General features: G+C 43.0%; 1 protein-coding gene across 1 annotated transcript in view; it reads left to right on the top strand.

The window, feature by feature from the left end:
* The window catches only part of LOC129624644 (ATP-binding cassette sub-family C member 4-like), a 182120-nt gene that overhangs the window by 63067 nt on the left and 92132 nt on the right, over nucleotides 1-26921 (top strand). Inside the window, exons 12-18 of the mRNA XM_055542797.1 lie at nucleotides 8508-8602; nucleotides 8824-8910; nucleotides 17611-17707; nucleotides 20648-20845; nucleotides 22696-22836; nucleotides 23594-23631; nucleotides 24358-24449. Coding sequence (XP_055398772.1) covers nucleotides 8508-8602; nucleotides 8824-8910; nucleotides 17611-17707; nucleotides 20648-20845; nucleotides 22696-22836; nucleotides 23594-23631; nucleotides 24358-24449 — 748 coding nt within the window. The remainder of the gene's footprint in view (nucleotides 1-8507; nucleotides 8603-8823; nucleotides 8911-17610; nucleotides 17708-20647; nucleotides 20846-22695; nucleotides 22837-23593; nucleotides 23632-24357; nucleotides 24450-26921) is intronic.

The following is a 26921-nucleotide window of genomic DNA, read 5'->3' on the forward strand; positions in this document are numbered from 1 at the left end:
ACGTTGCTAATCATCTCAATGAGAAATCTTGTTCACCATTGATGGAATCAGACTCCACATAAGTTCTGCCCACTGCACTTGGTTAGTGCCTCCTCAGTCTCTTTCAGTCTCCATGTTTCCCTCTCTGCTGGGTTTTGACTTGTAATTTATTAAAGAAAATGCAATGCTTAAAAATTTCTTCTTAATCCTGCCTCATTTCATTGGGGGAGACACTGTTTTCAGAAATTGCATTGAGTTTCACAGAAAATGGCAAGAAGAAACATTTAACTCTACCTTGGGATTTAGATGAAATTAGTAAATGAATGGGCTTCCCTGGTGGCTCAGAGGTTAAAGCATCAGCCTCCAGTGCGGGAGACCCAGGTTCCATCCTTGGGTCGGGAAGATCCCCTGGAGAAGGAAATGGTAACCCACTCCAGTATTCTTGCCTGGAGAATCCCATGGATGGAGGAGATGAAAACTGAACTTACTTAATAGGAAAATGTAATTTGGCAAAAAGAAAGAAAAACATAAATACAGATTAAACAGTATTTTACTCTCTTGAGTTATAAAAATCCATGAACAATAGTGTTAAAGGGCTCCCCCTGTGGTCTGTTCAGATCTGGACATCTTTTATACTGTAAGGAAAAGGCTGGGACTGTCTTTCAAAGGTGTGGTAGTGGAGATTCCAAACCTGCTTTCTGAAGAAACAGTAATTTTGCTTGAGTAATGCTTGAACATCATAGATTTTTATCAGGTGAATATCAATTTTTGATGATGTGGACAAAACGGAATTGCTCACTCTTCTGTTTCTTTCTCCTGGTCTGTGGTTGGTTGTGGGAGATTGTGTTTGCAGAACCAATGCCAAGCTAGCAGTAATCAGCAAGATTTTTATTAAATAGTGTTTATACTGTGTAAGAAAAGAAGGGGAAAGCAAATATAAAACATTGAGACAATAGCTCCCATTTATTCAGAGTCTACATGCAAATCATTTCTCTTTCTCAGACATGCACCCAGAAGAGGGTATATAAATTATTAATTATGAATATCTTCGGTGTTACCATCTTCATTTTATAGTTGGTAAAACTGAGGCTTGGAGAGAGAACATTTTAAAAAGCAGGTGATGGATAAAGCTGGAAGGTGGGGTGTGGAATAAACAGATTTCAGGTGTTTCCTCTTTACCTTAATCCTGTCAACTTCCTGATGCCCAGATCAGACTCCAGAGACCCAGACCAGTGTGTGGGTATTTCTTTTATGACCTTGTCTTTCTGATGAAGTTCAGCCTTGTCTTTCTCCCCACATTTAAGTATCTCTGCAAAAGAGCAGGTGCTGGACAGTGGCTGATATTCAGTGTTTCCCTGGGGGCCAATGCTTTGCTGCAGCCACATGGGGTGACAGGACCAGTAATATGGGCAGTGTCCGGGGTTTCATCCATCCTGGGGAGTCTGTGCAGCACAGACTCTGGTGGGAAGGGGCCCTGCAGGACTGGGCTGCACAGCGATTCTTCTGTACATGATGTGACATTTATAAACATGGACCGCTCTCCTGTTCTCTGCACAGTCAGGACATGCAGTCAGGCCCCTCGTGCCCATTCCCTCCTTGGCAGGAAGGGAGGCCCAGGGCAGAGAAGTAGTGAAGAGGTGAGTTGTGGCTTAGTCTTGCCTGCTGTCACTTTGGGTATGTTCTGTTTCCTGACTGGGCCTCTGACATTTCAAGAGAATATTGGGTCAGAAAGTTTCCAGGAGGTTTTGCTGCTGCTCTGAAGTGTCATCTCTGACTCTGATTAGCAGGGGTCAGCAAGGTCATTATGATACCTGGGAACCACCTAATGAGTAATGATCCTCTGCTCATCTCCTTTTAGAATCCATGACTCAGTGGATGGGCATCAGGTGGTCACATAATAGTGGTATGCTGGAGGTATTTTGTCCTGTAGATACGGAGACTATATGTGCAGTAGAAAAGGCTTGGCCTTTGGAGAGAAGCAGTCCTAGGCAGTGTCTCCAGGTGTTTGTCTCAGTTTCCTTTCTTATTAAATGCAGGAGGAGTGGGGATACTATAAAGGCTATAGGCCATGCCTGTGAAATGCAGGCATGTCAGGGTTTCAGTAAATGGTCACTGTCCTTACTATTCTAACCCTTTTCTCTGCATCTCTCCATCCACACATACATCCCTATAAATATAATCAAGATTTTTTTCCCAAGGTTCTTTCTCCTCCTACATCCCCCAGATCCTAGAGGAACAAGCACTGGAAAACAGCATTTCTTAGAATACATATGTCAGTAACAACTAGATGTATTAAACTAGGTCAAATTGAAGTAAATGTTTAAGTTCATCCAGATGAAAACATTCTTCTAATAAAACATGAAGTAATCCAATTGGCAACATCAGTTTAGGCTGATGACCTCAACTCCAAGGCCCAGGCCTTAGAAGACTCAGAGATTGAGTCTCAGTTTCTCTGTTTTCTAGGTGTGTGGTTTTGGCTGATTGTCTGAAACTTACAAGCCTGTTTCTTCATTTGTAAAATGGAGATAATAATACTGTCAATCTTATAAGGGTGTTTCAGGAATGACATGCAACAGTGATTTTAAAGCACCTGATTGCTAGGGACATAACAAGCACTCTATAAATGTTATAATAATTTTGAAAATAAATTAGCCTCTAATTGTAAGTTCAACTAGTTTTTGGTAAAGTCACATACATAAAATGTGACTTGTAAGAAAGAAGATATTTTCTTGATATATGTCATTTTCATTATTTGAGCTGATAATTTATATAGGTGTTATATATATAGTATCAGAGAAGGCAATGGCACCCCACTCCAGTACTCTTGCCTGGAAAATCCCATGGATGGAGGAGCCTGTTAGGCTGCAGTCCATGGGGTCGCTAAGAGTCGGACATGACTGAGCGACTTCACTTTGACTTTTCACTTTCATGCATTGGAGAAGAAAATGGCAGCCCACTCCAATGGCAACCCACTCCAGTGTTCTTGCCTGGAAAATCCCAGGGACGGGGGAGCCTGGTGGGCTGCCGTCTATGGGGTCGTACAGAGTTGGACACGACTGAAGTGACTTAGCATAGCATAGCATACATATAGTATATTACATAAATCAACAGTAAACATATTCTGTTACCATAAGCAAGAGTGTATGTAACATTGGTATACAGGTCATCTTTAACCATTTTTAAAAATTTTGAGTTTTAAGTTGTTTTTTTTTAAAAAAAAAAAAAACAACAAGTTTTTACAAAACGTTTTTAAGGCTTTAAAAACTTTTAGGCATTACACAATTAAAGGTATCAAGCTGATAACTTCTAGTTTGATATTTTCTCACATAGATAACTTGACTTTACAAATCCCTCTTGGATGCCTATAAGCTTGTACTTTCATCTCATATTTACCACATTCCTGCCAGCATGAATGTTGCAGGAAGGGGGACCCCTTCCAGGGCCCAAAACTGGGCTCTTGTCTAACACTCAGAAATGAATTGTCCGAGGAGATACATGTGCTGACAAAGCAAGACATTTTGTTGGGAAAGGGCACCCTAGTGGAGAGCAGTAGGGTAAGGGAACCCAGGAGAACAGCTCTGCCATGTGGCTCACAGTCTTGGGTTTTATGGTGACGGGATTAGTTTCAGGGTTGTCTTTAGCCAATCATTCTGACTCAGAGTCCTTCCTGGTGATGCACGCCTTGTTCAGCCAAGATGGATGCCAGCAAGAAGGAACTCTTCCGGTGGGTGGTGTCTCATTAGTTCCATGTTCCTTACCAGGACCTCATGCAAATGGTTACTGTGGTGCCTGGCCAGGGTAGGTGGTTTCAGTCAGTGTGCTTCCCCTAACATGAACATTTTCTTTTCAGATTGCCTGGAAAATCATAGGATAATAAGTTAATTGATCCTTCTATGTCTAGGTAGAGAGGCCTTCATGTCTTGAGTTAGTTTAGTGTTGTCTTCATTTCAAATACACTCTTTAGTCACAACCTGGGCAGCGTGATGTGAAAGAGCAAAAGGCTCCGAACTGACATGAGCTGGTTCAGAGTCCAGCTCTTCTGTTTAACAGGTAACAGTCCTCATACCAGTAATGTGACCTCACTTAATCTCAGTTTCCTCATCTGTGAAATGGGGCCAGTACTTCCTGTGCAGCTTGTTGTGAGGCTTAGAGATAATCAGTATTATGGTCCAGCACAGTGCTTGGTGCACAGATCTTATCCCCCAGGAGCTGAGAAAAGCTGTCTGCATGTGTATAAATGATGGAGTAGGATAAGACGGGTCCTTCACAAGAGGTGTAAACAGAGCCTTAGGAACCCAACAAGAAGAGAGATAAATCCAGGATGGTTTCATGGGACAGTGTGTTTGGGCTGAGCCTGGAAAGATGGGCAGGATATTAACAGGCCGTGAGAGGAGGGGCAATTTCAAATGGAAAAAAAAAATTGTGAAAAAAGACAGGGCCTCCCCCTGTTTGAGTCCGAAGTACAGCATTCTTCTACCAGGGCCTCACGTCTGGCCCTCATTAACCATTACTGCAGTCTTCTCCACGGTGTTTATTGTTGTTGTTCAGTTGAACTTTTGAACTGTGATGCTGGAGAAGACTCTTGAGAGTCCCTTGGACTGTCACAAGGAGATCAAGGTAGTCAATCCTAAAGGAAATCAACCCTAAATATTCATTGGAAGTACTGATGCTGAAGCTAAAACCCCAATACTTTGGCCACCTGATGTGAAGAGCTGACTCATTAGAAAAAGCCCCTGATGCTGGGAGAAATTGAGGGTAGGAGGAGAAGGGGCTGACAGAGGATGAGATGGTTGGATGGCATCATCAACTCAATGGACATGAGTTTGAGCAAACTCCAGGAGATAGAGAAGGAGAGGGAAGCCTGATGTGCTGTGTCCATGGGGTCTCAAAGAGTCAAATACGACTAAGCAACTGAACAACAACCGAACTGTGGTTTTTGAAATCTCACCCAAAGAGTGGATGTGCTACCTGGCTCCTTTTCCCAATTCATTGTAGAGAAGAAGCCAATTCTGACTCCATGTTGAAACTATTTCTTTGACTTGTTTTTTGTTGCTTTTGTTCTTATAGTCATACTGAATGTCCTACCTCAGAGAATCCTGCTACTCTGCCTGTTAAACTAAAGTGCCTTTGTTCAGAATCCTGACCCCTTGTAGATGGCAGGAAGGAAGAAATTAACACATCCCCTGCCTGAGTCTTGCCATTCTAGGAGATTTGCAAGATTAATGGCCTTTTTACTTTGCTTCCTCAACTTTGCTTCCTCAACTTCCGCAACCTTAACTTTGCTTCCTCAATTTTTTTTTAATAGGTCAGCTTTGACCTATAAAAGAACCTGACATCTAGATCCCACTAAGATGGTTATTTTGAGATGCTAGCTTGGCATCTTCCTGGTCAGCGGACTCCCCAAATAAATTCTCTCCTTCCTGGCCTCAACCCCTCATCTCATTGGCCTGTTGTGTGGTGAGCAGAGCGAGCTTGGATTCAGTAAGGAATTGAGACCCCAGATGTGCTGTGTCATGGGACTTCTCAGCACTGTTTGAGTCTGGATGTTGGTCAGAACCCAATTTGATGATGTATCCTCTGCTGTTTCTATTTCTCTTTTCTTTTAATGTTAGTATATTGAAAGTAAGCTAGATAATCCTATAATAAATATTGGTGTTATTTATTTGTATGTAATGAGTGGCTTATTTTCTTAGCAAATCCTTTGAACCTGACATGAAAGTGAAGGCTTTCTACAAAACAGTGTTTCTACTGTAAGTCTCCATTGCTGAAGGGCCTTGGATGTGCTTCTGGATGATGGCATCAAACCTATGTCACCGTTTCCTAGTTTGCCTCTCATTTGTGTGTCTACTCTTCAGTGAAAATTGGTGAAATTTAACTTAGAGGAAAATAACGTGGCTAAAAACACCTTCCTGTCAGTGGGAGGAATTATAATATATGCTCAGGCTTTTCCCTCTAATTTAAGTCAGGCTTTTCCCTCTAATTTAATCAGAAAATTGTGACTGGGGAATTAGTCTACCTTGGATTTTACTTTAAGTCTTCTGAAATGTTTTGCCCATCTGGGGCTCATGCATGAATGATTTCAGAGTCACCAACACACTTGAAGTCCTACCACCACAGTTGAAGAGAGCCTGTTTCTGTCCCCTAATGTACTAATTGAAAGAGTGGATTTAGCTGCCTTTTCTAGAGTGTGGTTAATATTTTTGTGCTATGACATGTTACTATTTTGAGAAAGAAACCAAAACAATGTAAAATCAAGCATAAAAGCTAAATGGAACAGTTTGCAAGGGTTGATATCAGTGAAATGGAGGCCAAGTAACTCGTGTGTGTGTGTGTATGTATAAGGCTTAGAAACTATCTTAAAATGGTTCATTGTTGTTCATGAAAACCAAAGTAAGAGATGGTATTAATTTCTGAGCTCCAGAAAGAAAGAAGGTGAAATAATGAAGAATTTTCACAACAGAGCAATTGCTGCCCTTCATGGATTGCACACAAGTTAAGCTTTGAGTGAGCAGAAAACCTGTGTATGTCTGTGTGTCTTTGTGGCTGTCAGGGAGGGTTATGATGGAGACAGTAACTCTATCTTTTCCCTGTGGTTGTGTGCTTTACATATTGTGATCCACACTGTGCATGGAGTCCCACTGTTGGTTTGAAGAGAAAATAGACATCAGTCACCAATAGCAAATTATAATCAATTCATGTCCTTTTTCCATTTATGGAGGGTGTTCATACACTTCTTTAGATTCTCATAGCTTCCTTGAATTTAGTGATTCTGGTTTATGCAGCACATTATGTAGAAGAGGAAAATGAGACTTAGGGAGATCAGAGGACTTGTTTATCATGGAGACCCCAGTGTGCTACTTGCTTCCCCCTCAAATTTCTAAAGTAGAGACAGAAGTGAGGGCATCATCTGCAGAAAGGTGTATCTTAGGTTGATGCCTGAGGGGTTTAATAGATAATTTGAAGTAAAGATTTCTCAAGTAATAACTGTGTAACTTAAACCTGATTGTTATCTGGTCATTTTAGGGCTTTTCTTGTCATTTTTTAAAAATTTCCCCAGATACTCTGGGGAAAATAGACTGATTTGTCTACTTCTTAAATAATACTCAAATGTAACTTATGATAGATTCTCAGATCCTCAAGTCAAAACTTCATATCCTTCTTAACTTTGAGTATTTCCTGCTTCCACGGGCAAGCATATACTTAGTCCAACTGATCTGCTTGGTGTCCCTCAAGCACGTTGTTTCTTTCCTTTTGGTTTTCCTTCCCAGCCTGCTCTTTCTGCTCCCATTTCTTGTACAGACCTTGTCTGTCACTCTGTGAATTGCCTTAAGTATCACTGTGAAGGCTCGGGTCAGGTGTTATCCCTTCTCTGAAAATGGGAAGTGGATACCAAGATCAGCAAAACTGATAATTTAAGATAAAACGAGTCCTGTGCCTTTACCACCCTGGGCCACCAGCTGTCACATCTGTCTCTAGCACAGACCTTCACACTTGCATGTCCAGCTACACAGTGACATCACCGAGAGCTCATCTCAGCTTGTCCACAAGTGATGTCTCCTAAACCTGCATCCACCATCTTCCCCAACATGGAGACCCTGTCCTTCCCCTTCTTCACCCCAGACACCAAAGTCCTCTTCTCTTATAGCCCCCACCTGTCCCATCAGCAGGTCTTACAGACTCCACCTTATAAGTGTGCCTGGAGTGTGACCCCATCTTTCCATTTCCACTGCTCCCTAGATTATTCTAGTAGCCTCACTTGTATCTGCCCTCACCATTCTCCCCTGCCCTCCGCAAACAACCTTACTGTCTGTTTACTGCAAAACACAAGCGTAATTCCTTACAAACCTCAGACCAGTTCCCTCCTCGCCTCCCTCTCCCCCTCTTACTGGCAGTGACACCAGTCTCCTGCTCTGTCTCCGTCCTCACTCCCCTCATTCTTACTCAGCTCTGCTCTCCTGCCTCCTTGTCCTGAACCCCTTGGGCATCTCCCTGTGGCCCCTGCACTCGCCCCTCCCTCTGTAAGGAGCAGCCTCTCCAGGTCTGACTGAGCCCCACCCCCTTCCCCCAGATCTGTTCAACCCCCTCTGAGCAGAGCCCTCACACCCCATGTGGACTCACTTCCCCCCTTTAGTCTCCACCCCCCTGAGCCGGCTTCCTTTTCCTTCTCATCCTCAGTACGTGTGCTCAGGTTTACTCTCCTTATTGTTTGTCTCCCACCATACAGAGAAACTCTAGGGGCTCTGTTTCCTCATGGCTGAATTCACTGTGCCCAGAACAATGCCTGGTGTGTAGTCAGTCCTCAGTAAATACCTGTTGAAATGGTCAAATGCATAAATGCTTTGAAAAAATACAGAATGAAAAGCCCTGAGAGGTTTTTTTAAATTTTCCTGGTTACAGTTTAGTCACTGTGAAATAAGCCCATTGCTGTTAATTAAACACTTGTATGAAGAAATGATACTAAAAGGTTAGGATGGCAGGAGGACAACACATTTTAAATCTTCTTTTTTCCCTTTTTTATCTCCGTATAGGATTTGCAGAATTTGAAGGAAAGAGATCTAACTGTGATAGGAGATGGAGGAACCCCACTGAGCGAAGGACAGAAAGCCCGGGTCAGCCTCGCCAGGTAACTGGGGCTTCATTTGCCATCCTGCCTCTCCTCCTCCATGGCTCCTAGTGGATGTGAGCATGCAGACCCCGCTCACCGGGTGGGACTGTGCGAAGCAGGGTCTTGGTCCTTCCTCTGGGCTCCTGGAATGAACCATGGAGTTGTTGGACACCAACATGATTCAGAGATGAGACCCAGGGAGTGTTCAGTGTCTTCTTATGTCTCTCTATGTTTTCTAGAGCCGTCTATCAAGATGCAGACATCTACCTCCTGGACAATCCGCTCAGCGCAGTGGATGCAGGAATCAGCAGACTCTTGTTCGAACAGTGAGTTTGCTCCTATTGTCTGTCATTTCTTCTTTCCAGGAACCCTGTAGAGATCAGGGAAGAGAGCTCAGGAAGGTCTTTGTGCTTCAGGAGACTCAGCTTTGTCCTGGTGTCCCTTCCTCCCCTCCCTTCCTTCCACAGAAGATCCATCATAGAGAAATTTTGCATCATGATAAGGTCAGGACAGGAAGATACATAAGGTGCTTCCAGTGTGTGGGGGCCAGTGGGGTCTGTGCTTTAGGGAGTCAGGGATAGCTGGCAGATTCCTCCACAACTTGCGATTGATGGATCCAGACCCCAGGGATAAGAAGGCTGATGTAAAGTTTTTAAATCAGAGAGTAGGACTTGGTAACCTGGTAACTGGCTGCCAGTTCTTTTCCTTTGTCATTTGTTGAAGGCACATTAGAAGTGAAAGACTCTGTTGGTTTATGCTTAGTATTCTGTTGGTCTAGAAATACTTAGTGAAGTCTAGAATTTACAGATGATTTATTCCACATCTGAGTATGGCTCAATTATTTAACTTTTCTTCATGGATCCTTACTAGAATTAATACTTAGACCCACATGTAGGGTTAACTCGAATTTGAAACTCAGTATTTAGAATCTTTCTGAAGTCCTGACTCTCACTTTGTTTTTGGAATTTGTAGTCAATGGCTCTTTCTTGGCCACAGAACTCCTGAAGGAGAACAGCTCTGATGTTTTCTGTCCTAACACACACCGACCAAGGCCTCTGGTAGAGTCTAGACTGGCTTCTTTGAAAGCCTCGTGAATTCGCTTTTTCTGAAGCAGCCTCCACATCTACCCCCACAGTTAGTTCTCTTGCTGTTATTCATCTTGTTAAAGCCAATGAGCCTTCCAGCTGCACTTATTAATGTCCTGCTGTATACACTGAGATCAATGCCCTTACAGATGTTGCTACACAAAAACTCTCAATTTACAAGGAGGATGGTGAGCCAGGAGAGGGGAAGGACCACACTGGGCCGAATAAGGGAGACTAGGACTCCCAGCTGTCAGTCCTGCCTCTGAGGAACCTGTTTCTACATGGAGCTTTTTAAGACAGATGTCTGGGAAAAGGTCAGCAGAGTCAAGGTTTAAAGAGTTTCCATACAGGGTAGGAAATGCTAAGTGGAAGTGGAAGTGGCAGCCGGAGGCTTTCACTGATGTTGGAAAGCTCCCTGTGCCCGGGGCTGGGCAGGCAGTGCCCTGGGGGTCTGGAGGCTGGGCAGGTGTGTGGAGGCTGAGAAGAGGACCCAGTTCTTTGCTAAAGGAAGAGGAAAAGCTCAGGTGTGGAGGCAGGAGGAAGCAGGGCTGTGAGGAGGACAGCAGGCACGTCCTTGCCTGGAGGAGGTGGGGTGTTCAGCAAAGAGAAGCTGTTTGGAAATTCTCGCTCTCAGGTCCTGTGTTGGTTTGCTGGGGCTGTGTCCATCCAGGTTGCTCTCACAGGAGGCCAGAGCCTGGGTGGCTTATGAGAAACAGAAGTCTATCCCTCATGGTTCTGGAGGCTGGGAAAGTCCAAGTTCAAGTGCTGACAGATTCACGTCTGGTGAGGGCACGATTCCTGTGTCCTTATGTGGGGAAGGGGTGAGCGAGCCCTGTGGGTCCCCTTTATAAGGACACTAATTCATGTGGGCTCCACCCTCATGACCTGTCACCTCCCGATGGCTACACTTTTAGTACACCGTGGGAATTAGGTTTCAATATATGAATTTTGAGGACAAAAGCATTCAGTCTATAGCAAGTTGTCACAGATGGAGGTGCTTAAAGAATAGAAATTAATTTTCTCACAGTTCTGGAGGCTGGAAGTTCAAGGTGTGGGCAGGTTTGGTTTCTGCTGAGAATGCTGTCCTTGGCTGCTGGTGGCATCTGCCTCGCTGTGTCCTCACATGATTTTTCTTTTGTCCATGTGCACCCCTGTCTCTGTCCTTTTTAAGGAAAAAAAATATTGAAATATAATTGATTTACATTATTGTGTTAATTTCTTTGTATGGCAAAGTTACTCATTTATATACATACATACATTCTTTTTAATATTCTTTTCCATTGTGCTTTATCTAAGAATATTAAGTATAGCTCACTATACTGTACTGTAGGACCTTGTTGTCTATCCATTATACACATAATAGTCTGCATCTGATAACCTCAAATTCCCAGTCCATCCCTCCCCCACACCCCTTCCACCCGTGCAGCCATAAGTCTGTTCACTATGTCTGTGAGTCTATTTATGTTTTGTCTATAGATTAATTTTTGCCATATTTTAGATTACACATATAAGTGATATCATATGATATTTGTCCTACTCGTTCTGACTTACTTCACTTAGTATAATAATCTCTGGGTCCATCCATGTTTCTGTAAATGGCATTCTTTTTCCTTTTTTTAATGGCTGAGTTCAGTTCAGTTCAGTTGCTCACTCATGTCTGACTCTTTGCAGCCCCATGAATTACAGCACACCAGGCCTCCCTGTCCATCACCAACTCCTGGGGTTTACCCAAACTCATATCCATCATGTAGGTGATGCCATCCAGCCATCTCATCCTCTGTTGTTCCCTTCTCCTCCTGCCCTCAATCTTTCCCAGCATCAGGGTCTTTTCAAATGAATCAGTTATTCGCATCAGATGGCCAAAGTATTGGAGTTTCAGCTTTAGCATCAGTCCTTCCAATGTACACACAGGACTGATCTCCTTTAGGATGGACTGGTTGGATCTCCTTGCAGTCCAGGGGACTCTCAAGAGTCTTCTCCAACACCACAGTTCAAAAGCATCAATTCTTCAGTGCTCAGCTTTCTTTATAGTCCAACATTCACATCCATACAGGACTACTGGAAAAACCATAGCCTTGACTAGACAGACCTTTGTTGGCAAAGTAATGTCTCTGCTTTTTAATGTGCTATCTAGTTTGTTCATAACTTTCCTCCCAAGTTGTAAGCATCTTTTAATTTAATGTCTGCAGTCACCATCTGCAGTGATTTTTGGAGCCCAAAAAAATAAAGTCTGACACTGTTTTCACTGTTTCCCCATCTATTTGCCATGAAGTGATGGGACTGGATGCCATGATCTTAGTTTACTGAATGTTGAGCTTTAAGTCAACATTTTCACTCTCCTCTTTCACTTTGATCAAGAGGCTCTTTAGTTCTTCTTCACTTTCACAATAACCAGTTAGAATGGTCAACACTAAAATAACAGTGGCTGAGAGGGTGGGGAGAAAAGGGAACTCTTCTACACTACTCCTGGGAATGAAAGTTGCTGCAGGCACTATAGAAAACAGCATGGAGGTTCCTCAGAAAACTAAAAATAGAATTAGCTTATAATCTAGTATTCCCACTCCTGGGCATATATATCCACAAAACTATAAACCAAAAAGACATGTATCCCTATATTCATAGCAGCACTATTCACAATAGCCAAAATATGGAAACAACATAATGTCCACCAACAGATGAATGGCTGTGGTACATATAGATAATATAATACAAAGCTCTGTTTAGTCAAGGCTATGGTTTTTCCAGTAGTCCTGTATGGATGTGAGAGCTGGACTATAAAGAAAGCTGAGCACCAAAGAATTGATGCTTTTGAACTGTGGTGTGGGAGAAGACTCTTGAGAGTCCCTTGGCCTGAAGGAGATCCAAGGAGTTCATCCTAAAGGAGATCAGTCTTGGGTGTTCATTGGAAGGACTGATGTTGAAGCTGAAACTCCAATACTTTGGCCACCTCATGCAAAGAGCTGACTCATTTGAAAAGACCCTGATGCTGGGAAAGATTGAGGGCAGGAGGAGAAGGGAACGACAGAGGATGAGATGGCTGGATGGCATCACCAACTTGATGGACATGAGTTTGGGTAAACTCCAGGAGTTGGTGATGGACAGGGAAGCCTGGTGTGCTGCAGTCCATGGGTTCATAAAAAGTCAGACACAACTGAGCGACTGAACTGAACTGATTCTGACAGGTGTGAGGTGATTGTAGTATTGATTTGCATTTCTTTGATAATTCACAGTGGTGAGCTCGTTTTCTTGTGCCTATTGGCCATCTCTATGTGTCCTTTGGAAAAATGTCTATTTAGTTCTTCTGCCCATTTTTTTAAATTAGATTTTCTTGTTGAGTTGTATGAGCTGTTAGTATATTTTATAAATTAGGCCCTTTTTGGTCACATCATTTGCAAATATTTTCTCCCAGCTGTAGGTTGTTTGTTTATTGTGTTTCTGGTTTCCTTTGCTGTGCAAAACCTTGTAAATTTGATTAGGTCCCATTTGTTGTTGTTGTTGTTGTTTTTAATTAATAGAATAATTATTTGTGGCCATACTGGGTCTTTGTTGCTGTGATTATTTTTTTCTAGTTGTGACGAGCAAGGGCTACTCTAGTTGTGGTGTGTGGACTTCTCATTGGACTTCCCTGGTGGCTCAGATGGTAAACCGTCTGCCTTCAATGCGGGAAACCCAGTTTAAATCCCTGGGATGGAAAGATCCCCTGGAGAAGGAAATGACAACCCACTCCAGTATTCTTGCCTAGAAAATCCCATGGATGGAGAAGCCTGGTAGGCTACAGTTCATGGGGTCACAAAGAGTCAAACATGACTGAGTGACTTCACTTTATGTACTTTCTTTTTCTCTTATTGCAGAGTACAGGCTCTAGGATGTGTGGGCTCAGTGGTTGCAGCTCCTGGGCTCCAGAGCTCAAGCTCAGTAGTTGTGGTGCATGGGTTTAGTTGTTCTGCGTGTGTGGGATCTTCTGGGACCAGAAAAGATCCTGTGTCTCCTGCACTGGCAGGTGTATTCTTTACCACTGAGCCACCAGGGCAGCCACCATTTGTATACATTTCTATTGTCTTAGAAGATTGACCTAAGAAAACATTGGTATAATTTATGTCAGAGAATATTTTGCCTTTAATCTCTTTTAGGAGTTTTATGCTGTCACATCTTATGATTAAGTCTTTAAGCCATTTTTAGTTTATTTTGTGCATGGTGGGAGGGTGTGTTCTAACTTCATTGATTTATATGCCTGTGTCCGTGTCCTTATGTCTTAGTCTCCTCCTCATCTAAGCACACTAGTCAGAACAGACCAGGTGCAGTGTATTTAAGGGTAGTGACTACTTCTTTATGGTCACTGTCACCAAATTCTAAGGTACTAATAACTAAGGTGACATATGAATTTGAGGGGGGCATGATTGGTGTATATAGCAGGCCCAGGATAGCAAAGTAAACGGACTTCAGCAGAGTCAGTAGGTATGTGAGGAGCTCTGAGCTCTGGACACAAAGAGCTGGGATTCCACATCCACTAAGCAGGGATTGTTATACTTTGGCGGAAACTGCCCAGATGTAAGACGTGCCTAGTGTTTGGGTGATGAAAGAGTCATAGAGGTGGATGCTGGTGATGGCTGCACAACAATGTGAATGTACTTAATGCTACTGTATGGCTATATGATTAAAATGGTAAAATTCATGTTAGGTATATTGTAACACACATACACACAAACCTGCATAATAGCACTGAATCTTTGAGAACACTAGAGAGTAGGATAGCTGACACATGGCATGGTCTCCAGCTCTCTGATCTGACCCCCCTTTCCCACCCTCTCCTGTTCATGGCTTGATGAATTTTCCCTTAGAGAAGTGCCTTGTATCTTGTCACAAGTTCAGTGACAGGAGCTCGTACTGTGACAGCGATTCCCCACCCCCACCCTCCTGGCATTGTGAGTATCTCAACCTCCTTGTTCCCAGCGCCCTGCCCTGAGCTCACGAATGTGTGTCACACTGTCTTGTGAGCATCTGCACAAGTTCTCCATCAGGGCAGGAACAGATTCTGCTGGTCACTGCATCTGTGTAACAGGGAGAGGAGAGCAAGTCATTTTGGTGCCAAGTACAGAGTGCTGATCACAGAAGTTCTTCTGAGTTCTTTTTTGAACACAGGTGATATTTATAAAATCCTCTCAAATATTTTAGGTGCACCGCTTCAGATATATACTTGATAGAAGCAAGGTTAAGATAGTTGTTTGCTAATCAGAACCACTTTCTCTAGGGTGACTTATAGCAAAGAGCATGAAAGCAATTTAGAAAACCACTCAGCAGCAACTGGAGAGTGTTCTCAAGTTAGAGAGCTGGATGGAACAATATGTTGTGAGAAATAGTAGTTGTGTGGGATTTTAGTAATGAGGAGTACTTTGTGTTATAAGTTAATGAATCATACTTCTACTTGCCATTAACAGATTCCTTCAGTCATGAATCTATATCCAAGGTTATTAAGCTTTGTGAGATTTGCATTTATACTCTGTGAACACTAAATGGGTTCTATCACCTATAGAAGGCAAAAGGATTTAGGTGACCTGATGCAGTCTTGTCATGTCATGGGCATCATGCTATGGATCTCAACGTGTTTCAGCCCCACATCCCAGAACCCTGCCTCCTGCATCATCAGCTCTTCAGGTCTGTCCTGATCAGATTCCCATGCTTCTACTTACATGGCTCACCCTCCTGCTCCAGCCCTTCTCAGACTATGCCCCACTCCCACATTCAGGATGCAGCTCCAGGTCCTCAAAGAACAGGCTTCTTTCCTGTCTGCCCCCATCAGCCTTCCCAGTTCATTCCCACACCCACTCAGTATCCAGCCATGATGGCTTTGCGGGGGTCCTTTCTCACCCCTGTCTATCTGTACATACTGGTCCCTCTGTCCCAGAGCCAGGGAGCAGTGTGCCAGGACACAGAAGGTGGAAGACCAGCCCTGCTGTTCCCTCCCACTCCTCTAGGGGGAATCCTTGCCCTCTGTCTTCCCACAGCCCTCAATGGGTACACTTGACCATTTATGAGTCTCACCATCCCCTATAAGCTGTGAATGCAGGAAGGCACCTCAGCCCAGCATGTTCTGTCCCAGGAACCCTGCACCTGCTGTCTTCTTCCAGGATGTTTCCCCAGAGAGTCTCAGGGCTTCCATGTCTCCACATCTAAGACAGTAACTCCCCTTGCTTTTCCTTCAGAGGACATGTCATGGACTGACATGTCATGGACTGACATGTCATGGACTGACATGTCAAAAGGTAAGAAATGAATCCTTTTGGACTTAATGAAGCAATGGTGTTTGTGTCTATATCCCGGAGTCTTGATTCTGATCACAGACCCAGTGTCCAGAGTGTCCCCTTGGGACTTTTCTATCCTGAGTCCAAAGCACTGGACTGCTCATGGTTAGGGAGGAGTAGGGAAGGGGGCTGACATTTACTGAGCGGACTGGTGGTTTGGTTTCTCTGAATGTGTGGATGGGTTGTCACTGGCCTTGTTTTGAGATGAAGCAGCTGAGGTTTAGTCACTTGATGTCATCAGCTTCATGAGAGGGACTGAGCTGCAGGGACTGAGCTGCAGTCTGCTGCCTCCAGACTCTTCGTCTGACTCATTCAGCTAAGCTTTGGCCCAGGTTCCTGAGATTTGCTCTGTGAGGGTCTTGGGCTCCCAGAGTTCATGCCTGGAGCCCTGCCCATGGTCAGTGTGACCCCAGACCTGGCCACTCGCTTCCCTGAAGGGTTGTGGACCCTGTGGGTGAGACTGGGGCTGAGTTCCTAGAGGTCTGCATTTAGACTGTAGGAGCAGTTTTGTTTTTGTTTTTGTTTTTTGTCTTTGTTTGTTTGTTTTATTTTGATTTTCTTTTTTTTTTTTTTCTGTGAAAAAAAAATTTAATGTTGAATAGTGAAGGGTGTCTTGACTACAGAGAACTGACGTGTCCTTTGAGCCATTGGGTTATTTCCACTGTGATTTGGGCCACTTTGATTCTGTTCTTTTATTTTCATATTTTAAAGGTTTTCAGTCCTAATGAAAGAAGACTTGCTTCCTGGATGGGACTAGGAATGTTGTAGACAATGATGGAGGCCATGCTGGTGTTCATTTTCTATTTAATATTATTTAGGAAGAAGTGTCTAGAAAACCGGAGAAGGCAATGGCACCCCAATTCAGTACTCTTGCCTGGAAAATCTCATGGACGGAGGAGCCTGGTAGGCTGCAGTCCATGGGCGCTGGGAGTCGGACACGACTGAGCGACTTCCCTTTCACTTTCCACTTTCATGCACTGGAGAAGGAAATGGCAACCCACTCCAGTGTTCTTGCCTGGAGAATCCCAGGGACGGGGGAGCCTGGTGGGCTGCCATCTATGGGGTCACACAGAGTCAGACACGACTGACCTGACTTAACACCAGCAGCAGTCTAGAAAGCACACTCTGACAAAGGTGCTATTAAAGAATCTATTATTATTTTTTTGCTAATATTTACATCATTAATTATAAATAATAACCTAAAAAGCTATCTAAGAATGTACACATTTTTATATTATAAGATTCCTCTCCTCCAATTCCCACATAGCATTAAGATAGTCTTTTAGTTCAGTCAAATTTTGAAATCTCAGTATTACTCAGTTGTTTTTCTTTATGAAACATATAAATAATTGTTAAGCTGAATTTTAGGGGAAAAAAATACTTAGCTGTTGGTGCCTCCTTCACTGGACTCTTTTTTAGAATTTTTAAGCAGAGCTAGGTTCAAGCTTGCTACTGATAAATTTAAGAACCTAGTCAGATTAATTGATTTATGTTTATTTAATTTTTATTATTGACTTGGTATTTAACCTAAAGATCTTTGACTGCTGTGTTGTCTTTGTCTCACTGTTTTCAAAATACAAGTTTCCGGTGTGAAGCACCCCCATTAATGTGCTTTTGCTTACTGTGCCTTTTACATTTGTAGGTGTATTTGTCAGGCCTTGAAGGAGAAGATCACAATCTTAGTGACTCATCAGCTGCAGTACCTAAAGGATGCAAGTCAGATTCTGATACTGAAAGATGTAAGTAATTTATAGAAGTCTGGGAAATTGCTAGCACTCAGATGTGTTCAAAGACACACCTCTCTGGAGGTCACTGTCCTTGGATTCATGGTAAATGCCCTCTTCTCCCTCAGTTTTTTGCCCCCTTTTTCTGAGAGTTGGTGTTCATGCCTTGGGGCATGAATCCAAAGACCTGTAGAAATGTCACTACTATGCTGTAAGCCACATAAACCCTAAAGTGTATAAAATTGCAAACACAGGGTTATTGAATCATCACTGTTCTAATGAAATCTGTTAAGGATAATGATGCAATTTTATTTAGAACTTTTTATTTTCCTCTTCCATGACTTAAGTCAAAGTGTATTACTTAGAAATTAGAGATACTAAGACCTGTTTGTACCCATGCGATTATCATGTGCAGTTTGTCTAAAGAGCATCTTCTATTAGCACCAGAAGCGAGGCTGGGTAGCCGAGCACCCAGGTCAGAGATGCCCACTCTGCTGGTGTCACCAGTCGCTGGTCTCACTGCCCAGGTCTCTATGTGCCTGATATGTGTGGGAGCCTGTGCAGCAGGAGGACAAGGCCTTGCCTTCATGGGGCTCCTGTTCTTATGGGGAGGATGTGACAGAGAAGGTGACATCCTGGCTCCTTCCCTGAGGAGCTGGTACCTCACAGGGTCTGAGTAACATGAAGGTGGGGGCCACACAGTCACCTGGGGGAAGGGGTCTAATGCAGGGAGTCCTAAGGAAGGAGCTGACCTGGCAGGTTGGAGGAACAGCAGGAAGACCAGTGTGTCTGAGGAGAGTGAGCAGGGGGACGGGAGGGAGTTGGTCTCCAAGCAGTGGGCAGGGGACCAGAAGTGGGATGGAAGCCTTGGATGGTCCAGAGTAGAGGAGATATGTGGTCTGATGTGGGAGTTAAGAAAGTCCTGCTGGGCACTGGAGGGGTGACAAAAGAAGCAGTTACAAGGCTTAGTAAAGTTGAGGAGACCGGAAGTGTGGGCTCAGGCTAGAGTATCAGTTTCTAGAGCTACCGTCACAAAGCTGGGTGACTTTAAACAACAGAAATTTACTGTATCCCTGTTCTGCAGACTACAGATCCCAAATCCAGGTGCTGGCAGGGCTGTGCTCTCCCTGAAGGCTCTAGGGGACAATTCTTCCTTTTAGCCTCTGGTGTTCACCAGCCTTCCTTGTGTTTCTTGGCTTCCAGCTGCAGTGCTGTGGTTTCTGCTTCTAATGTCATATGGCCATTGTCCCCATGTCTGAGTCTCTTCTCATAGGGACATCAGACCCTTACATTAAGTGGATGTAGGGTCACCCTGCTCCAGTGTGACCTCATGTTAACTTTATTACATCTGCCAAGACCCTTTTTCCAAATAAGGTTGTGTTCACAGGTGTCATGTTGGAAATTATCTTTTTGAGGAGAAGCCACCATCCAGTCCACAGCTCCTAGCATGACTGGGGGTGGGGTGGAGAGTAGTGAGAAGTTTGCAGATTTGGTGGTAGTTTGATGCTTCACTCCTTGGCTCGTTTGCCCCTGGGCCCCAGCGCTTCTGCCATTAACCCCTGCCTGTTATACAGGCTCTTGGCCAGATCCCTGACTTATGAAATCAAATTCTGCTCTAAGAAAGATTATTAAAACACAGAACCTCTCTCTCTCTGGAAGCAGTTCCATGTGTCGACTCTTCTTCATTCTTCTAGGCGGGGCTAAGGTTTTCAAGGTTGAGAGCAGTTGATTTCATGTTCAGAGGGGGTGATTCTAGAGTGCAAACCCAGTGTTGACAGTGTTATGAGCAAAGAATAACCTATGTAACCAGTCCCTAGATGTTTTGGGGCCCCCTTATGACCTCTTTTGAAGATACTACCCCCAATTTAGTACTAACAAAACAACTATTTGTCCACTGGTGAGTACTCCTGGATGAGTTGTGGTCCGTCCTCACTGTTTGGTCCCTCTCTCACAGCAGAGAGGGTATGGCTACCCCCTTGTCCTCTTGGAATTGTCAGCGCTAGGCTGCTGGGTGAAATTTCTGTCTTTGTACCACTAGTCATTTCATTGTGCATATTACAGATATGAAGTGGAGAGTGGTGATTTCATTAAAGAGGCATGAGAATTTCACCTCCCAAGTGGAACAAGACATACTATATCCTGCATAACTTTCTAGTTCTGCAGTATCAGATGGTACCCAAAGGCTTCACTGGGTTTCTCCCAGTGGCTCACCTCAGGGAATAGGATGAGAGGAGTAAGTGCCTTGATTCTGGCTTAGATTTTGGTTTGTGGGCACAGGCTGCCAAGGCTTTAGAGACTCATAGCCTCCTTGTTTAATTACTTGAACAAGTGGAATACTGAATTTTCAGTTGAGAACTTCCTGAGTGTGTGGGGCAGTTGGACAGATCATGAAGATGCATCTCGTGGGTTCTCTATCCAGGACTGGTTCCTACGTGTCTTATCCCAGTGGGACATGTGATACTATGACAGCGGTCAGCAAAGATTTGCTGAGTGACCCTTACCTATGTATATGTGCTTGTGGGTCAAGTTTAACTTTCTCCTGGAATATTCTTCCCAGTTGACTAGTTTTTAAAATTCTGCTTGTCACATGAGGCTTCCCTCAATTCCTATGTTGTCTAAAAAGACTGTGCCAATCTTCGCACCAACTTCTGTGCTTCTTGCTTCCCTAAGTGCCCTGGGTACTTATGTCAAAGGGCCTCCATTTTTAACAGATGAGACGACATTTCTTTCACATCATCCAACACCTAACACAGGGTTTGGCAGAGAACACAATGCTCAGTTCTGTGTCGAGTTGCCTGAATTAGATTTCTCAGCAAGCATTCTAGACCCAGGGATTTTTTTTTTTTCCAAAAATCATAATTTAAGACCAGATAACTTCTTTTATTAGTATTTAAGTTGGTTTAATATTATCAAATATAAATTAAATCCCCTCAATTTTTTTTTTTTTAATTTCAGGGCAAAACGGTGAAAAGGGGGACTTACTCTGAGTTCCTGAAATCCGGGGTAGATATTTTTTCCCTTTTTGAGAAGGGGAATGAGCAGTCTGAACCATCTCCAATTCCAGGAACTCCCACTCTGATCTCCGAGTCTTTGGGTCAGTCTCTCCAGTCTCCCAGACCCTCGTTGAAAGATGTAGCTCCAGAAGACCAAGATGTGAGTTTCTCATCCTGCAGGGTGCCCAGGTCTGTGTGCTCTTGGTGGCCTTGTGGACCTTCAGTCTGCTCTGCTCATGATTCCTCATTTGTCCCCAAGTAGACCCTAAGGTTTCAAAAGTCCTGTTCCATGGAATTGGTATAAAGGAAGAAAGCCTGCTTGGAGTTCTCCTTTGAGTGTAGGATAGAGGATCTTATGGAGATCAATAGTGGGTGCACTGCTGTGAATTTCTGGGTATATGTGGCTCACACTGATTGAGAACTCTTCAGTTTACCTTAGTTACGTACTACTTGCTCTGAAGGTCCCTGGCTTCCCTTATGCACCCAGAGGCTTAATGTTAAGAACCCCTTAGACTGAGTCCTGCTGTGACTACATTAAGTCGGCTGCTGCTGCTAAGTCGCTTCAGTCGTGTCTGACTCTGTGCGACCCCATAGACTGCAGCCCACCAGGCTCCCGTGTCCCTGGGATTCTCTAGGCAAGAACACTGGAGTGGGTTGCCATTTCCTTCTCCAATGCATGAAAGTGAAAAGTGAAAGTGAAGTCACTCAGTCGTGTCCGACTCCCAGCGACCCCATGGACTGCAGCCCACCAGGCTCCTCCGTCCCTGGGATTTTCCAGGCAAGAGTACTGGAGTGGGGTGCCATTGCCTTCTCCATTAAATCGGCTACTTTCCCTATATGTTGGAATGTTCTGGCACTGCAGGTGACTGATAATATTATTTTGTCAGAAGGTTTGTCATAAATCAGAGATTGTGTGTTCACAGGACCTGATACATGGTAGACACTCTGGAGTTAGTTCCCATCCTCCTTTCTTACCAGTCAAGACCAACCACATCTTATTGATCTTGAATCACAGTGGCCAGCATAGAGCTAAGGATATCCGTGGCTCCAGTGACTCTATAATGCATTTTAAGTCCTCCAATCAGAAATTCAGAAATGCACTAGATCTCCCTTAAAAACATACACAGATATTCTTTTATATCCAAACCCAAGAGCCTGGATGATTCTGATAAGTGTTCGTATTGGTCCCTCACATTCCACACTCAGGAATCACTCTCTGAAATTTAGAAACCAAATAGATTCAGATCTCATGCTTGTCATGTGCTGTCCAAACTCATATTACTCCAACTCTCTCTGTCAACTCAGTTTACTGTGTTTGGCCAGTATTTTGAGACCCAAGTATGTTTTATATTTTTATTATTGAGTGACACAAGTCATATAGCAGGATACATCAGCTCCATATCATTTTGTGTATTATTTTAGAGCAAGATTCTGCATTTATACATTAATTGATTTTGTTATGCATGTGCTATGGACTTCCCTGGTGGCTCAGACAGTAAAGCATCTGTTTACAATGCGGGAGACCTGGGTTCGATCCCTGGGTTGGGAAGATCCCCTGGAGCAGGAAATGGCAATCCACTCAGGTATTATTGCCTGGAAAATCCCATGGACAGAGGAGCCTGGTAGGCTACAGTCCATGGAGTCGGAAAGAGTCGGACACAACTGAGTGACTTCACTTTCATGCATGTGCTAAGAGGCATGATCTACTTTAAGCAAAGTCATCCAACAGGGAATGACCTCATGCAAATGATGTTTCCCTATTTCTTATAAATTCTTAGGAGTGGAATGGCTGGGTCCAGGGGTAAATGCATATGTGGTTTGGCCAGATATTCCTACTCCCTTCTCTGTAGGAGATGGATTGTGTTGCACTTCTACCAGTGTATGAGATGTATCTGTTTCCCCACAGTTTTGCAGTGGAGGGCATTGTTGAACTCTTGCAATTTGGGGCTCATTGTTTAAAATTTCATTTCTTTCAAAATTTCATCTCTCACTGTCATTTTTCCCTTCTAGACTGAGAATATACAGGTTACACTACCTCTAGAGGACCATTTGGAAGGAAAAATTGGTTTTAAGACCTATAAGAATTATTTCACAGCTGGTGCTGACTTGCCTGTCATCATCTTCTTTATTCTAGTAAGCTTTGCAGCTCAGGTATGTAAGGGCATTTATTTTGGCTTGTGCTCTTAGTTTGATGTTTACATACTATTTATATTATATTTTATAATTATTTTTAAATGTGTGTTAAGAGATTTATCTCAAAGAATTGACTTATGATGTTTTGGGATCTAGCTGGTTGAATGTGAAATCAGAAAGGCAGGCCTGCAGGCTGGGACCTCAGGCAGGAGCTGACCCTGATATCTTGAGGCAGAATTTATTCCTCCTCCAGGAAGCCTCAGGTTTTGTTCTCAGGCCTTTGTCTGACTCGATGAGGCCACCACAGTGTTAAGGGTGATCTCCTCTACTTAAGTTCTGATGATGGATGTAAACCACATCCACAAAATACCTTCACAGCAACATCTAGATGAGTGTTGGTTGAATCACTGGAGACTGTCCTGACCAAGCTGACACAGAAAACTGACCATTATAGTACTGACAAGATTTTTCCTTTGAAAAATTCCAACATTTGTACTGCTATTATTGCATTTTGAGGTTCACTTGGATTTGCATTGAAATACATTATATATGGGAGCAAAGTTTTCTAGGGAAAAGAGGATATGTTTTAAAGATTTAAAAATGAAACATGCACTCACCTGTGGTCATCTGGGGTGTGAGGTTTGGTGCAGATCGGAGCCGGAAGAACCTTCTCCATGGTCCTTTGTTCTGGAGCCTTTCTGCCCCTCATCCTAGTGAGTAGGGTATGAGGGCTCAGTGATGTCAGTGTGTGAGTGACTGTTGTTTCCTGCTCCAGGTTGCCTATGTCCTGCAGGACTGGTGGCTTACAGACTGGTGAGTGATTCCTGGTCTGACCCAAAGTACTCTGAAGTCTACACAAAGCTTCACTTTCCCACAGAGTCAGGGGGAGAGGTGAGGCTTGTTCAGCCTCCTCTTCTGACCCTCACGTAGTTTCCCTGAATTAAAATTAGACCTCTTGTGGGTGGAATATGATTCCCTGGTTGTCTCTCCCCATGTCCCTTCTTTAAGCAGCTTCTTCACAGACAACTTTTTTTCTTTTGTTAGAACTTTTAATTTTGTATTGAGATATAGCTGATTAACACTGTTGTGATATTAACAATGTTCAGGTGAACAGCAAGAGATTCAACCATACATCTATATGTATCCATTCTCCCCCCAAACCCCTCACATCCAGGCTGCCTCATAAAACTGAGCAGAGTTCCATGTGCTGTACAATAAGTCCTTGTTGGTTATCTATTTTAAATATAGCAGTTTGTGCATGACCATCCCAAACTCTCTAACTATACTTCCCCATAGTTAGAAGGGAAGCTAAAATGAACTTAGCAACCATAAGTTCATTTTCTAAGTCTATCTTCATAGACAATTTTGAGAACTGAAAGTCATGATTCAAATATTTAACAGAGAGACCCCACAGGGTCTTGTGAGTTGGGAAACAATTTCCAGCACAAATACATTTCTTGAATTGAGGTAATTTTTTTGATATTTGTGTTAATTCTATGTATGTGTATAGTATAATATTTTTTCTTCCGTGTTCCACAGGGCGAATGTACAAAGTGACCTGTATTCTGGGGCTTTAGTAAAAGATGTCAATGTGATGCTTGTTCTGAACTGGTTCTTAGGAGTTTATTCAGGTAAAGTTGAGTCATCTGCTCTTTTATACCAGAGTTTAAGGTATTTACAATGAGTCCATGTGAGCAACGAGGACTTCTAGAGTAATTGAATAATGTCTTAACAGTTTAAGTGTCTGAGTTGCATTTACTCTGTGAGTTAATTAGAATAACTATTTTAAAGATCTACTAGAAGAAAAGAGATTGAATGAAGACTTTTAATTTGCTGTGTACTGGATTTTGATAGTTATACCAGGATTGCACGTTCGGAAATCAGTCACTGGAAATATATTGCTATTTATATTCTCATAGGTCGCTTTTGCTAAATCTTATATCATTATATGGATGGGCAAGGGGATTAGAAATGGATCCCCATGCTGTGGTTCACCTTGATCCAATTCTGTCTGAATAAACCTTGGCTTTTATTGATCTTGGACAAAATCCTCTGGCAGCATGGGCCCCTAAAAAAAGCATTATTCCGTCCTAGGTATGCAAAGCTCCCCTTCACCACACTGCTCATCTCTTGGGCTTCACTAATTGCTTGAGAAGCTAAGCAGGGGAAATCCAGTGCCTGGGATTAGGATTCCTTCACTTTCTTACTTTGAGATCCGTGTTATCTCTTCCCAAAATGATTAGTTTAACATATGGCTTGCCAGACTAATATTAACATGATTATATTCACAAGAGGGTTTAGAATATATATAGCATTACATGATATTTAAAGGATATCTTCAGCTAAAATTTTAAATACCTTCTTTATCCATTCATCTGTTGATGGACATTTAGGTCACTTCCATGTCCTGAATTTTGCAAATAGTGCTGCTGTGAACATTGGGGTGCATCCATCTTTTTGAATTATGCTTTTCTCAGGGTATTTGCCCAGTAGTGGGACTGCTGAGTCATACAGTATTTCTGCGTTTAGTTTTTTGAAGAACCTCCATACTGTTGTCCATAGTGGCTGTATCAATTTATGTTCCTGCCAACAGTCCAAAAGCATTCCCTTTTCTTCACACCCTCTCTAGTATTTATTGTTTGTGTATTTTTTTGATGATGGTCATTCTGACTGGTGTGAGGTGATACCTTATTGTACTTTTGATCTGTATTTCTCTAATAGTGATGTTGAATGTATTTTCATGTGCCACTTGGCCAACTGTATGTCTTCTTTGGAGAAATGTCTGTTTAGATCTCCTGTCCATTTTTTGATTGGGGGGTGTGTGTGTGTGTGTGTGTGTGTGTTTTAATATTGGGCTGCATGAGCTATTTGTGCTTCAGTTCAGTTGCTCAGTTGTGTCTGACTCTTTGCGACCCCATGAACTACAGCATGCCAGGCTTCCCTGTCCATCACAAACTCCCAGAAGAAGTGAAAGTGAAGTTGCTCAGTTGTGTCCGACTCTTTGCAACCCCATGGACTATAGCCTACCAGGCTCTTCCATCCATGGGATTTTCCAGGCAAGAATACTGGAATGGGTTGCCATTTCCTTCTCCAGGAGATCTTCCCAAACCAGGAATTGAACACAGATCTCCCACACTGTAGGCTTTACCGCTTTACCATCTGAGCTACCAGGGAGGTCCATCACAAACTCCCAGAGCTTACTCAAACTCATGTCCATTGACTTGGTGATGCCATCCAACTATCGCATCTTCTGTCATCTCCTTCTCCCTCCACCTTCAATCTTTCCCAGCATCAGGGCCTTTTCAAATAAGTCACTTTTTTGCATCAGGTGGCCAAAGTATTGGAGTTTCAGCTTCAGCATCAGCCCTTCCTATGAATACTCAGGACTTATTTCCTTTAGGATGGACTGGTTGGATCTCCTTGCAGTCCAAGGGACTCTCAAGAGTCTTCTCCAACACCATAGTTCAAAAGCATCAATTCTTCGGCACTCAGCTTTTTTTATACTCCAACTCTCATATTGATACATGACTACTGGAAAAAGCATGGCTTTGACTAGATGGACCTTTATTGACAAAGTAATGTCTCTGGCTTTTAATATGCTCTCTAGATTGGTCTCTTCCAAGGTCAGTTGCTTAATTTGAAGTTATTTTCTCCCATTCTCGGAGTTGTCTTTTCATCTCATTTATGGTACATATGTACACTGGATTATTATTAATTCATAGAAATGAACAAAATTGGGTCATTTGTAGAGACATGGACAGACCTAGAGTCTATCATACAGAGTAAAGTAAGTCAGAAAGAGAAAAACAAACAAAAAAAGGTTATATTAATGCATATATATGGAATCTAGAAAAATACTATAGATAAACCTATTTGCAGGGCAGGAATAGAGTCAAAACGCTGGACTGGAAGAAACACAAGCTGGAATTAAGATTGCTGGGAGAAATATCAATAAACTCAGATATGCAAATGACACCACCCTTATGGCAGAAAGTGAGGAGGAACTAAAAAGCCTCTTGATGAAAGTTAAAGAGGAGAGTGAAAAAGTTGGCTTAAAGCTCAACATTCAAAAAACGAAGATCATGGCATCCGGTCCCATCACT

Source organism: Bubalus kerabau, chromosome 12, assembly GCF_029407905.1.
Source record: "Bubalus kerabau isolate K-KA32 ecotype Philippines breed swamp buffalo chromosome 12, PCC_UOA_SB_1v2, whole genome shotgun sequence".
Taxonomy (NCBI): Eukaryota; Metazoa; Chordata; class Mammalia; order Artiodactyla; family Bovidae; genus Bubalus; species Bubalus kerabau.